Genomic DNA, 12,939 nt, shown 5'->3' on the forward strand with positions numbered 1-12,939 from the left:
TAAGAAGTTGTTTCTGGGTAAGGCAGATATTAATCAGCATGTACTAATTAAACCTTAAAATGTTCTTGGAATTGTGCTAGGTTTAATGAGAGTGAAAAGAAATATAAAGTACTGTTGTTGCCCACAAGTTGATTCTAGTCTAGCTTAGGATACGTGTAGAGATAACATGTAATTTACATAAACTTTTTGAAAAGCTGTTTCTAAAAGATCCCTTAAATTCAGATATGACAGCTGACTGCATAATGATAAACTACTTTTATACTGATCATTTCCAGAGCTTTAGATAGAATAGTTCATAAGGCGTCCTAAATTCTATGAAAATAGAACCTTGGATGAGTCTCCTTCTGAGTGTAACATTGGTTGAGAGTTTACAATGTTATGTGTCAATGTTATGTGTCATGCTGTGGACAGCTCTGGCTGGGGGTAGTCACTGGCAGGAGGGGACCATAGCTCAGAACAGTACCATTATTACTTCCATTTTACAAATGAGCAAACGGGCATATTGAGGTTAAATAAGTTACCTAGGTTACATACACAGTACATTGATGAAGCTGGGATTTGAACCTTCACGTGTATGTTTATCTGTACGTATAAGAAAAGAAACCTCTAGTTATTCCATCTCTTATAATAATAACCAACATTTGAATATTACTGCGTGTGCCAGCTACTGTTTGAGGTGCTTGACATACACCGTTTCATTTATCTGTACAATAGCCCTCTGAGATTGACACCACTCTAAAATGAGTAAATGAGGCCCTAAATAACTTGCTCTTGGTTATACAGCTTCCAGTGGTGGAACCCAGCTTCAAACCTAAGCATTCTGACTCCAGAGCCTGCCTCTCTGCCATGGCTCAGGCAACCATCGTATGCCTATCACTCCGGTCTTTCTCTTATGTGTGTTTCCCATACTTGTAGTCATGATATAGCGTTTTTCTTCTTTTGCTTAACAAATATTTCTCTGTTGGTAATAGTTTTCCTAACCGTGGCTACATAATAGGCCTTTGAATAGATTCAGCATTACTTATCTAACCTGTGCTCTTTTGCTGGATTTATGGTTGTGTATATAGTCTTACTTCCCTGGGGGCAGATTCCAAGAGTGGGCGTTATCCTATCAAGGATACAGGAATTTTCATATTGTTTGATATGTAACGGGGTCCTATTCTAGTCTGGAGGGTGAAGAAAGGCTCCCAGGATGACCAACAGATCCATGGCTTTGCTTCTGACACTTAGCTCAAATAAGCTACAGAGCTTCCCCTGGAGGGAAATGTGGAGCAGGGCTGCTCCCTGGAGGGGAGGTGCAAGTGTGGAGGGTCAGCTGGAAGCACTGGTGTTGAGGGACAGGGAAGCAGATGGGGGGAAGGAAGTGGTCCAAGACCAGCTAAACCACCCCAAGCCAAACATGTCTGTCGAGAACACCATGTACCAGGAACCAATGCCAGAAGGGGACTGCAACTACATGGAGGATAGCAAGGATCATCACAATGCCAGCCACCAGGGATATAAGTCCAAACACCTGTCCATGACTTCTTGGTATCAGAGTTGCCAATGAAAACAACATGGTCAAGCACTGGATGGAAGTGTTTTTATTCACTTAGAGACAGCAAGATCAGTCACAGTAGTGTGCAGAGTGGCTCATGGGTGTCCCTCACCCCCAGCCTATGGCTAAAGAGCACCCCTCTAGTGCCATAGCATTGTGTGCCCCAAGGTCATTGACATCCATGCTTAAGCAGAACAAAGGAGCACACATTCAGTCTGAAACAGGGAAGGATACCTTCACAGGCTGATAAGCCTGGCACAGTGTGTGTGGGCTCTTTTTTGGTAAGGAAGTGTCCCAGGTCCAAGGCCTATTCTTATGTGAAAGATTGTGAGCAGGAGACTGCTTTTCTCAACAGTGTTCATTACAGACGATGTGCCCAGTAAATCTTTGCTGAGGGACTTAAGTCCTGCTAAGAGACCTACATGTGAGGGCCGGGCATTCACAGCCCCTACTGGTGGACATCACTTCCCCTGGGCCCTAACTAGCACTAGCATTCTGCTGCTGCTTTCATGACTAGAGCTGACATGCCACAGTCTCGTACAGTGGTGTTAGGGAAGGAAAATGATGAAAGCAAACTACTGAAAATGATAGGGGTCTCCAACTTGTTACTTCACAACTACCAGTTCATTTCTCAGTTCTCACTTTAATGAGCAAGTTTCTATAGCATTTTTCATGATCCTAAAAACCCAAAGTAAATATTGGAAATACAATTTTTAATTCCAACCCCTGCCTCTGTCCACCTAAGGCATCAGGCAAAGGAAACTAGAATGTCTTAGATAAATGCCTTGAGATCACTGACATCTGATGAAGGTCTACAGCAAGATTGCTCTGCTGAGTTTTCATCAAGTGGGCAAAAGGGAAGAAGATGGGCTGGGCCATGAGTCTGAATTTTAGACTATTTTGGGTAAAAAGGCTTTATATTTTCCAAGTCCACATGAGAAATAAAGCCAAATGCTAGCAACTGCTAAGTTGAACTTAAAATTGACTCGTTTTAAAAAAATATTCGAGTGTATTGCTATGTCCTCTGCAAAACTGCTTATATTATTAATTTGCTTAAACTATTTAGTAAAAAAAGATACAAGTGCATATACTAAAAACCACTGAATTGTACACTTTAAAGGGTGAATTTTATGGTATGTGAATTACACCTCAAAAAGAAAAAAAGGCAAAAAAAGGAGGAATGATGATAAGAGAATAAAATACTAATACAAATATAAAAAAGACTACTTCTTTTATCGAAAACTAAATATATAAAAAAAATATCTAAATCTGTCCACATGTATCTCCGAGGTGCCTGTGTACCGTGCCTGTGCTACCTTCTAGAGAGCACTATGAGCTAGATTTCCAAATTATTTTATCTAGGCAAAGACAGATGAGCCAGTTTGCCCACAGCATTGGCAGCTAAGTAATAACAGAGCAGAGCTCACTTTCCAACCGGCGGTCCCCTGCCTTATAAGGCCCTTATGCGGATCACTATGGTTCACTCAACCGCGAGCAGAGGGGAGTGGTCCCCAATCACCCCCCGCCCCTCTGCAGCTCATCTGTTCCTGCCCCTGCCCGCGACGTCCTCCCGCCTGCGCGGACTGTTCGCCCCACCGCCCAGAAGAGCCCAGTGCGGTCAGACGGTCGGCGACAACCCGAGGCCCGGACCCCGAAGAGCGAGGCTGAGGTCCATCCTCATCGCCTCGCCAGCACGCCTACCGCTCTCGCACAGGCGGGAAACCCGGCACCGGGCAGGGATGACGAGGACGGGCCGCAGAGCCGGGGTTGACAGCATCTGGGCCTGCGGAGGCCTGCCGGGGGCCTGCCGCGCGTCCGCCTACATGCCAGCAGCGTCGCCGGCCATTGTAGCATCTGGGGGCCTTCCGGGGCAGGTCCGCGTCTGGGCCTGCGCGGCGCGGGGCCGGGTTGTGCGGGAAGTCCTGGGCCGTGGCTGGGAGCTGCCGGCTCGGCCCCTGACTTCGGGCAGGGGCGGTCAGGCAGCGCGCCGGGCAGCCCTCGGCCAGAGATTATGGCTGCGGCGCTGGGGGCGCGAGGGGCGACGCGGCGTTGGTTCGCGGCGCTGCGGGGCAGGAGCCAGAGCCTCGCGGCCATGGTGAGTGCCGAGGGCTCGCGGTGCGGGAGGAGGGCGAGGCCCCGCCGTGCCGGCCGAGGGGCGGAGGGACCGGCGCAGGCCCCGAAGTGGGCCGGGCCTTCGGGCTGGGACTTTGGGTAGGCACGTTTGGGCACCTGGCACCTGCCCGACGCGCTGGTCTGAGACAAGGGTGGCCGCAGCATCTGACAGTTTTCCCTTGGCCTAGAATTCCGTCGTAGCCAACGAAATTGCCAACCGGAAAACAAACCAGGACGACTTTCGTTAAAAAAAAAAAAAAAGTGAATACGAAAAGTAGTTGTGAAAATATTTCACGGTTAGGGACTCTATGTGATTAAGGTGGCGTGGGTCCTCTAGATTGTGCGCTCGGTGAGAGCAGGCACCGTCTCCGTCTCGGCTCTGAACGGGGCACTGAATGTTGAATTAACTCATTTGCCTTGGTGTTAATTGTTTTGAGGAATTACCAATAAATTATTTTTTTGGTTGCACATTGATTCTTTCCTCTTCCGAGGGGCGTCCCGTCCGTTTCCCCGCTTTAGAAGTTAACATATTGGGGGCTAAGTTAACTTGAGGGAAAGTTTTAACTTGCAGCACCACCTAGTGGGAAAATACTGCATTAAACTCACCATTTCATTTTCTTAGATTGCTTGCCAGAGCCCATTTGGCAGTTTGAAATTCTTTAATAGAAGAAATGTAAAATAACTCGATGACGGAGAAGATGAGCACTCTGTTTTGTGGCCATTAAGGTGAGAACGCAAGATGAGTGCTTACTGTCACCTAGGCGTGTCCCAAGGCATACCTGTGTCTAGGGTGCTGGTGATCAAGTAAAATTGTGGGGTTTGGGGAGGGATGAATAAACAGCCGCGATTGGAGTGGCTGCCACATGCCAGACTCTCTGCTGGGTGCCTTCACACTTAAGATCTCTTTAAACCTTTAAAAAAATCTGGGCAGGTGGATACTGTAACATCCCCACTGTAGAACGCTGCTACTCAGTGAGAGGCTAAGTGATTTATTCAGCACCCACAGCTGAAAGTAACAAAGCTAGGCTTCGAATCAAGGTTGCTCTCCAAATCCTGTGCTTTCCCCTGTCGCTCCCCACACCTCCCACAGGAAAAAAAAAGAAAGTCCACCACAAAGGGTTCTGCAGAGGGTATGTCCCCAAGGGGACCATTTGTGTTATGTAAGTGAAGTGACTTCATTTCACAGTCCTGAACACGGTCCCTATTCCTCGGCAGACATCTGTGGTGAGCACACATTGACCTCACTGGGGATGTGGATGGTGGAGAGGGTGGAGGAAAACAGCTCAGAGTGTGCTCCACAGACTCCGGGTGACTGCTGCATTGCCCACAACATGGTTAATAGTTTTCTTTGCAGCTACTCAGTGATTCCAAAATAGTTTGAGTTGAGTTAAAATATTTATTTAATAAAAATTTTAGCTTGTTTCCTGTAGCAGGTCTTTATGTGAACTTTTTCAGAGCTGTCATTGTAAAGCTAATCGATACATTGGTTCTTAATAGTAAATGGTTTTTTGATAACAAGCCTTTAAATGTTTTTATTTAATTAAGAGGTATTCTCACTTTCTCTTTTGTTAGTTGTAGGGAAGGGTAGCTGGCCTAGCAAGGAAGAGAAACTAGAAAATTGACTCATTAGCATCCTTTTGTCCTCCTCGTAGAATAAGTTGTCTTTAAGGTTACTTACTTTGCCTTCTTAATTACATTGATGTCAATGATAAAGGGTTGTAGGATTTCTGAAGTGGGAATGAGTTGAAGTTTCATGGCAGAGGATACAGCTCAGCCCCCGGTTGCCCTTTGATAAGGAGCCCTCACATTAGTTCAGTCTTTCTGGGTGCCAGTCCCTCCCTCATCTGAGACGATAGTAACCCTGCACGTAGGGAAGACAGGAGGTACTGGTGGGCACTTATGCCAGAGCGAGAGCATAGCTCTTCTGACTTCTCCTAGAGTGTCCTTATCTTCTGTCTGACATGCTGCTTAGAGTTCTTTCAGTTAAAAAACTAATAGCATGGAAAGTGTGGACCTGTTAACCAATAGAATTCCGGATTTGGGAACGTCATCACCAGGATGAGTAGGAACAAGGTGGACAGTTGTGCACAAGTGCTTCTGACTGGGCAGCGCTCTGGCCAGACAGTTGAGGGAGTTTGTCTTACCGGTGTTTCTGAGAAAACTCGTTCCACTAAAGCAGGGGCTTTTTACCTGTAGTCCAGAGGGTCTGTGGACACCCAGAAGTTATTATACAAAATCCCCTGTAAATGTGCATTTGATTTTTCCTCTTTGAGGATTGGTTTTCATTACAATTGAAAGGGGATGGTGAACCCAGATAGTTGAGACTCATGTGAGTAAGGACTGAAGGCTACTAAGGTGCTGTGGGACCATCCAAAGAGCAGTAGACCAGGAGTTTAGAGCCCTGGGTTCCAATCCTGGTTCTGACGATGGACTTGCAGGGTTTCCTTGGGTGGGTGTGTTTGCCGCAGTTTCCCAAGTCCTGGAGTGCTGGCCTTTGGTGATGATCTTTGGTAAGATGGAGAAATGGTTGATCTCAGCTGTGTCTGTAATAAACCAGAGAAGCTGAATTGTAAAGTTTGAGGCATATGTAAGGGGTGATAAACCCACATACAATGGAGACAGCTGATGCTGTTCAGAGCTAGCCTTGTTTTTGTCTGTTTTTTGAGAATTGTGTATTTTGAGAACAAAGTAATCAAAGATGGTTAGAAGTTGTTGCCCTTAAGACTTTTTTCCACCTCTCTACATAAGGTAAAGAGCAGTAAATTTATTTGAATTTAACCAAACCTCTACATTTCAGGTATTAAATGTGTTCTTTTCATAGTCAGCAGATGCTCACTGGTTGACAGCAGAGGAGAGGAACCAAGTTATACTTGACCTTAAAGCAGCAGGATGGTCGGAATTAAGTGAGAGAGATGCCATCTACAAAGAGTTCTCTTTCAAAAATTTTAATCAGGTAATTATTACATATTCCTGCTTGTGCCATGGTCTATTTTTGTCACCTTAGGCTGTAACTCTTTTAATACTACTGGTTGCCCGGTGCCCTGTGGGTCCAAGATCCAAATCCTTTTTTCCTTAAGAATTCAGTGATAGTTACTCCTTCCTTGTTGACAGCTGCTACCACCCAACTGGGTGAATCTCAGCTCTAGGGGAAGAGGGTGATTTGTGTGATTTGGAAAATCAGATTCTGAAACCACTATTGCTCTGATTTGGTGTTGGTTAGGAGATTTAATTTCCTTTCAAATCTTGAATAACATTAACAGAGAGTGTGAGCTTTTTATACTGATCAGAAGGGGACATGAGTAAAAGCGGTTGAGAAACATACACCTGCTTGACTGATTTCCCCTACTTTTCTTGGATGGTTGTCAAGTTTTCTTTCTCCTTATAGTTGCATTTCTGTCTCTAAATCATCTCCCAAGCTGCACCCTCTTCTCAGATTGGCTCATTTTCTGCAAGCCCAATAGCCAGCCCTTGAAGCTTTTCTTTCTTTCTTTTTTCTTTTTAATAAATTTATTTATTTATTTATTTATTTATTTATTTATTTATTTATTTATTTATGGCTGTGTTGGGTCTTTGTTGCGGTGCGCGGGCTTCTCATTGCATGGCTTCTTTTGTTGCGGAGCATGGGCTCTAGGCGCATGGGCTTCAGTAGTTGTGGCTCACAGGCTCTAGAGCGCAGGCTCAGTAGTTGTGGTGCATGGGCTTAGTTACTCCGCAGCCTGTGGGATCTTTCTGGACCAGGGCTCGAACCTATGTCCCCTGCATTGGCAGGCGGATTCTTAACCACTGCGCCACCAGGGAAGTCCTGAAGCTTTTCTTAAAAGCTGGTCCCTGCCTTTGTGATTCAGCCTTAACAGGGAAACTGTTCCATTAGGGCCCCACCCTGTTTAGAGAGTCATCTCCCATCAGTTCTTACTCCATTGCATTTATATAAGGTCAGTGCTTTAGACTATTCCATGTTTGTTCAGTTAGTTTGATAATCCTCTGGACAGATTTACTGTTTTTATTTATATTAGGTGTCAGCATCTAGAAGGCAGAGATCCTGTTGGCTTAAATAACTGTCTATTGTACATAACACAGTTCTGGGTACAAACAAGCATTTGATAAATGCAGACATTGATTACAGTGTTTGCTTGTTTCTGGAAGGGTGTCTGAGGACCAGATTTCCACCAAAGAAACCTTGACATGTTTTCCTAGTAAATGCTGTTGGCTCCACTGTGCCGCATGCCCTATTCTGGTCTCCATCCATCTGGCTACCAGCCTTCTGCTGTGTCTCCAGCTCCTGAGGAAACCTGGACCAAGCCGACTCCTTGTCCCTGCTGCCCCACATGCTTGATGGCTCTTGTCAGGGGCTTAGCACTCTGTGGCTGGTGGCAGGGAATCCCATTGGTACAGTAAGCTTGTGCATAAGCTCTAGGTAGCATTTTCCAAGCTTATTAAAATTCCTACATGTGTACAGCCTGACTACTTTAAGCCTGGGCTAATTTATTGGGCTTGAACATGTGGCTTAAAGTACTTGAGTAGTGTTGCCTCAGACTCTGCCCATGAGTCAGTCATCCAGCCCCACTCTAACCTCGTGCTCAGGGTACTTTCGGAAATGGTGGGGGGAAGGGAAGCTGTGCAGGATGTCCTTGATTAATTGTAACGTTATTCACCAGGCCACTTAATTTTCTTGGCTTTCCCCCCCCACCCCCTTCACTCACCTTTTAGGAGAAAGAGGCAGACGACAAGAAAATCAGCTGATGTCAGGGAACGTATTCAGAGAACCAGCACTGATATTATATCCTGCGGTTGGTTTTCTAGCCAGGCTCCTATGACTTCTGCATGTAATGGCCTGTAGTGGCAACTGATGTCATGACAAGTGTCAGTGCCCACCAGCCAAAGACCACCAGGAACATACCAATAGCTGAACAAGTTAGGCTTATTGCTTGTTGTGGTGAGGAATAGTGCACGCCATAGGGAACCGTGGGGCATCTCAGGAAGACGGTGTTGGAAAGACTTACTACCGGATTTGGGCTGGTGTTGGTGATTTTGGAGTCTTTAAGGATCAGAGCTTTGCTCTGGGTTGGATGCTGTCTGCAAATGTGCTCTTCTATGGTTCACTATTTTAATAAATCTTACCTAGAGGGAGAATGGACTAAAGTGGGGCCAAAGCTGAAACTGGTAAAGAAGCAGCAGTCACTCATTAGCCAGGAGAGGCGGGTGCTTGGTGTTTTGTGATTTGGACAATGTTCACATTTTGTTTGTGTTGAGATATCATTGCAGAGTGATATCTGTGATACTCCGCATTACATTATTGTCATGATTACAATAATCATTACAAGAGTGGTTATATTTTTGTCCTAATCCTTCATGGTCACAGAGTGGCCTTGTCTGATGTTGCTGTTGCTGTTCAGCACCAAGGCCTAGGTTTGGGTTTGGCTCCTAGCAACTTGGAGGCCTAGGTGGCAGTCCAGGCCAGCTCCCAGGTGTCAGGGCTGCTTTTCCCTTTTTTGCAACTAATGTTTAGAGTGATGACCCTCTGGCATTGATGGATCCTCACTTATCTTTCATTTATTTTTCAATACAGAAAAGGTATTTTTTAAAATTATAAAGCAATGATATAAAACATTAAAATACGATGGGAAATAAAAATAAAAATTTTCCCATTGCAACTACTTCCATCTTTTTACCTATTCTCTTCTAGTCTTTCTCCATATGTATAGTTTATTCACAATGTGGCAATTGTGCACGCAGTTAAATTTTTTTAAAGTAGTTTAATTTTTATTGTAAAAGCAATATTCATTACCAGATATTTATTAAGCCCCTTCTCTGTGCCAGGCACTATTCTAAGCTCATGTAGCTCCCTTTCTAGCAGAGAAGATAGACAATAAACAAATGAACAAATAATATAGTTTCATGTAGTGATGAAGTCATGAGGGAGAATAAAGTAGGATATTGGGATGGGGGTGACGGAGGGGTGAGCACACTATTTAAGGTGGAGGGGGCTGGAAAGGCCTCTCTGGGGAGGGGACATCTGAGGCCTGAGTAATGTGAGGGAGCTGAGCATGTGAAGACCGAAGGAAGAGCATTTCTGGTGGAGAGACAGCAAGTACCAAATTCCTGGAGCAGGAGTGATCTTGGTGTGATTGAGGAAGAGCCAGGGGGCCCGTTTCTGGAGCAGACAGAAAGGAGAAGAGGCTGAAGGGAGGGAGGGGCCAGAGCACTGGAGCCCTGTTGCCGTGCAGGGAGTTTGGATTTTATTCTGTGAAGGAAAAAGCCCTTGGAGGGTTTCAGGCAGAGAAGTGCCATGATGCAGTTTATGTTCTAAAAAGATCACCCTGGCTGTTCTGCTGTGAACAGATGGTAGAAGGGCAAGAGTGACAGCAGGCAGAATGTATGCGTTGCCATGTGATAGGCTAGGCAAGAGATGGTGAGAGACTATGGGGGAAGCAGTGGTATGTGGAGAGAAACGCAGGATTTCTCATTTATTTTAAAGATAGAACAGTCCAGACTTGCTGTTAGATTGGATGTGGGGGAAGGAGAGGGTCAAGGATGATCCCAAGGTTTTGGTGGTGCCACCGGTACCATTTACTTGGCTGGGGAAAGTGGAGTGGAGAGCAGGGTAGGGAATTAAGAATTCCATTTTGGACATGTCAGGTTTGAGATACTTACTAGTCACCCCAGTGGCAATATTGGATCAGCAGTTGGTGATATGAGGTCAGAGTTCAGGCTGGGGATAACAGTTTGAGAGCCGTCAGAGGGGATAATTGTCCTGGATCGGCAAAAGAGGGCAGGTGGAGGTGCAGGCGTGGTACCTCCATGGTGATAGGAAGGAAGGCTGAGTGTGTGTGTACAGATGCAGGTAGGTTGCCACGTTCGCCTTGGGAAGAAGAGGTAGTTTTCTCTTCTGATTGCTTCTATTTTTTTAGTGAAGTCATCAGTTGAGAATGAGTTGGAGTGGGAGGGAGGAGTGTTGGAGATCTGGAAAAATAGGAAAAGGCATGAAATAGTCCTCTTAGAGACTAAGACAGTGAAGGAACTGTGAAATGTGGTCAGTTGCTGGGCAGTTCTCAGTGTCACTGGAGATTTATGGGCAAACATTTAAGGTGAGGATCTTGTGTGTTTTGTCCAGCCATGTTCAGCTGCTTGGGCACAGGCTTGGAGTACGTGCAGGGTTGGGCTTAACAAGGGCTGAACTTTTTTTGTTTTTTAATTTATTTTATTGAAGTATAGTTGATTTACAATGTTGTGTTAATTTCTGCTGTATGGTGGTTCAGCTATATACACGCATGCATGTGCACACACACACACATATTCTTTTTCATATTCTTTTCTATTATGGTTTATCACAGGATATCCGTGTGCTGTACAGTAGGACCTTGTTGTTTATCCACTCTCTATGTAATAGTTTGCGTCTACTAAACATAAACTCCCAGTCTATCCCTCCCCCACCCCCTTCTTCCTTGGCAACCACAAGTCTGTCCTCTATGTCTGAGTCTTTTTCTGTTTCGTCGATAGGTTCATTTATGTTGTATTTTAGATTCCACATATAAGTGATAGCATATGATATTTGTCTTTCTCTTTCTGACTTACTTCACTTAGTATAATAATCTCCAGGTCTACCCATGTTGCTGCAAATGGCATTATTTCATTCTTTCTTATGGCTGAGTAATATTCCATTGTATATATGTACCACATCTTCTTTATCCATTCATCTGTCAGTGGACATTTACGTTGTTTCCATGTCTTGGCTATTGTAAATAGTGCTGCAGTGAACATCGGGGGATGCATGTATCTTTTTGAATTATAGTTTTGTCCTGATATACGCTCAGGAGTGGGATTGCTGGATCATATGGAACTCTATTTTTAGTTTTTTGAGGAACCTCCAAACTGTTTTCCATAGTGGCTGCACCAATTTACGTTCCCACTAACAGTGTAGGAAGGTTTCGTTTTCTCCACACCCTCTCCAGCATTTGTCATTTGTAGGTTTCATGGTGGCCATTCTTAACTGGTGTGAGGTGGTACCTCACTGTAGTTTTGATTTGCATTTCTCTAATAATTAGTGATGTTGAGCATCTTTTCATGTGCCTGTTGGCCATCTGTATGTCTTCTTTGGAGAAAGGTCTATTTAGGTCTTCAGCCCAGGTTTTGAAATGGGTTGTTTGTTTTTTTTGTTATTGAGTTGTATGAGCTGTTAACAAGGGCTGAACTTTTGGCAGATGAATGCAGTGGAGGAACAGGGGGCAAGGAAACTAAGGATGTGTGCAAGGGAGGGTCAAAACATTGGACTTCGGAGTCTAAGCTGGTGAGGAGGGAAGTGCAGTTGTGATGTGGGAGATGGAAAGTGAAGAGGTCGGAGTGTCAAGTAATATAACCTTTTTGGAGAGCAATTGGGTGATGTATGTCAACTTTTAAAATACCCATTGTCCAACAATACCCATCGTACGAATCTAGAAATTTATCTTCTAGGTACAGTCCCCCGTGTATGCCAGATGCGTATGAGAGGATGTCCGCTCTAGCCTGTGGACCTGTAACTTTTTATTGTGAGCAGGCATTTCCACATGCGTGTGTATGCCTTGCTAAGACCATGTCTCCCTCACTGCAGCCCTGCCCTTAGCAGGAGTTAGGGGAGGCCCACTGTGCTGCATGTGACAGCACCTCTCCTGGCCTCAGCTTTACACGCTGGAGGGAGCCATGGTCAGAGCTGATGACCCCCATCTCCCCTAAGAGACTTCACACTGGGTATTAGCATGTATTTTTTTTTAGTCTTTGCTGAATATATAGGTAAAAAATGTTCTGTTTTTTTGCTCAATAGGGTATGAACATTTTCCAGTTCTTTTTTTTTTTTCTTTTTTTGGTACGGGGGCCTCTCACTGTTGTGGCCTCTACCGTTGCGGAGCACAGGCTCCGGACGCGCAGGCTCAGCGGCCATGGCTCACGGGCCCAGCCGCTCCGCGGCATGTGGGATCTTCCTGGACCGGGGCATGAACCTGTGTCCCCTGCATTGGCAGGCGGACTCTCAACCACTGAGCCACCAGGGAAGCCCTCATTTTCCAGTTCTTTACACAGTCTTGTCTTTTTACTTACAATAAATCTTCAGGAGTAAGATTACACTTGTTGGGTGTTACTTTTTTTTTTTTTTTGGCCGTGCCTCGCAGCGTGTGGGATATTAGTTCCCGACCAGGGATGGAACCCGTGCCCCCTGCAGTGGAAGTGTGGAATCTCAACCACTGGACCACCAGGGAAGTCCCGGATGTTACAGTTTTTAAGTGGTTTGCTTATGTAGCGTGTGTGAAATGGTATTATAAGTT

The 12,939-nt window shown here is 45.2% G+C and overlaps 1 protein-coding gene across 2 annotated transcripts in view; it reads left to right on the top strand.

Moving 5' to 3' along the window:
* The first annotated feature begins 107 nt into the window (after positions 1–107).
* PCBD2 (pterin-4 alpha-carbinolamine dehydratase 2) overlaps positions 108–12,939 on the top strand; it is a 53,541-nt gene continuing 40,709 nt past the window's right edge. The window contains exons 1-2 of one of the 2 annotated variants that reach the window (XM_019924454.3): positions 3,058–3,632; positions 6,471–6,602. In XM_019924454.3, the coding sequence (XP_019780013.1) occupies positions 3,549–3,632; positions 6,471–6,602 (216 nt within the window). In that variant the 5' untranslated portion in view covers positions 3,058–3,548. Of the gene's footprint in view, positions 3,633–6,470; positions 6,603–12,939 lie in introns of both variants that reach the window. The other variant, XM_073802544.1, reaches the window with a different exon arrangement.

Source organism: Tursiops truncatus, chromosome 3, assembly GCF_011762595.2.
Source record: "Tursiops truncatus isolate mTurTru1 chromosome 3, mTurTru1.mat.Y, whole genome shotgun sequence".
Lineage (NCBI taxonomy): Eukaryota > Metazoa > Chordata > Mammalia > Artiodactyla > Delphinidae > Tursiops > Tursiops truncatus.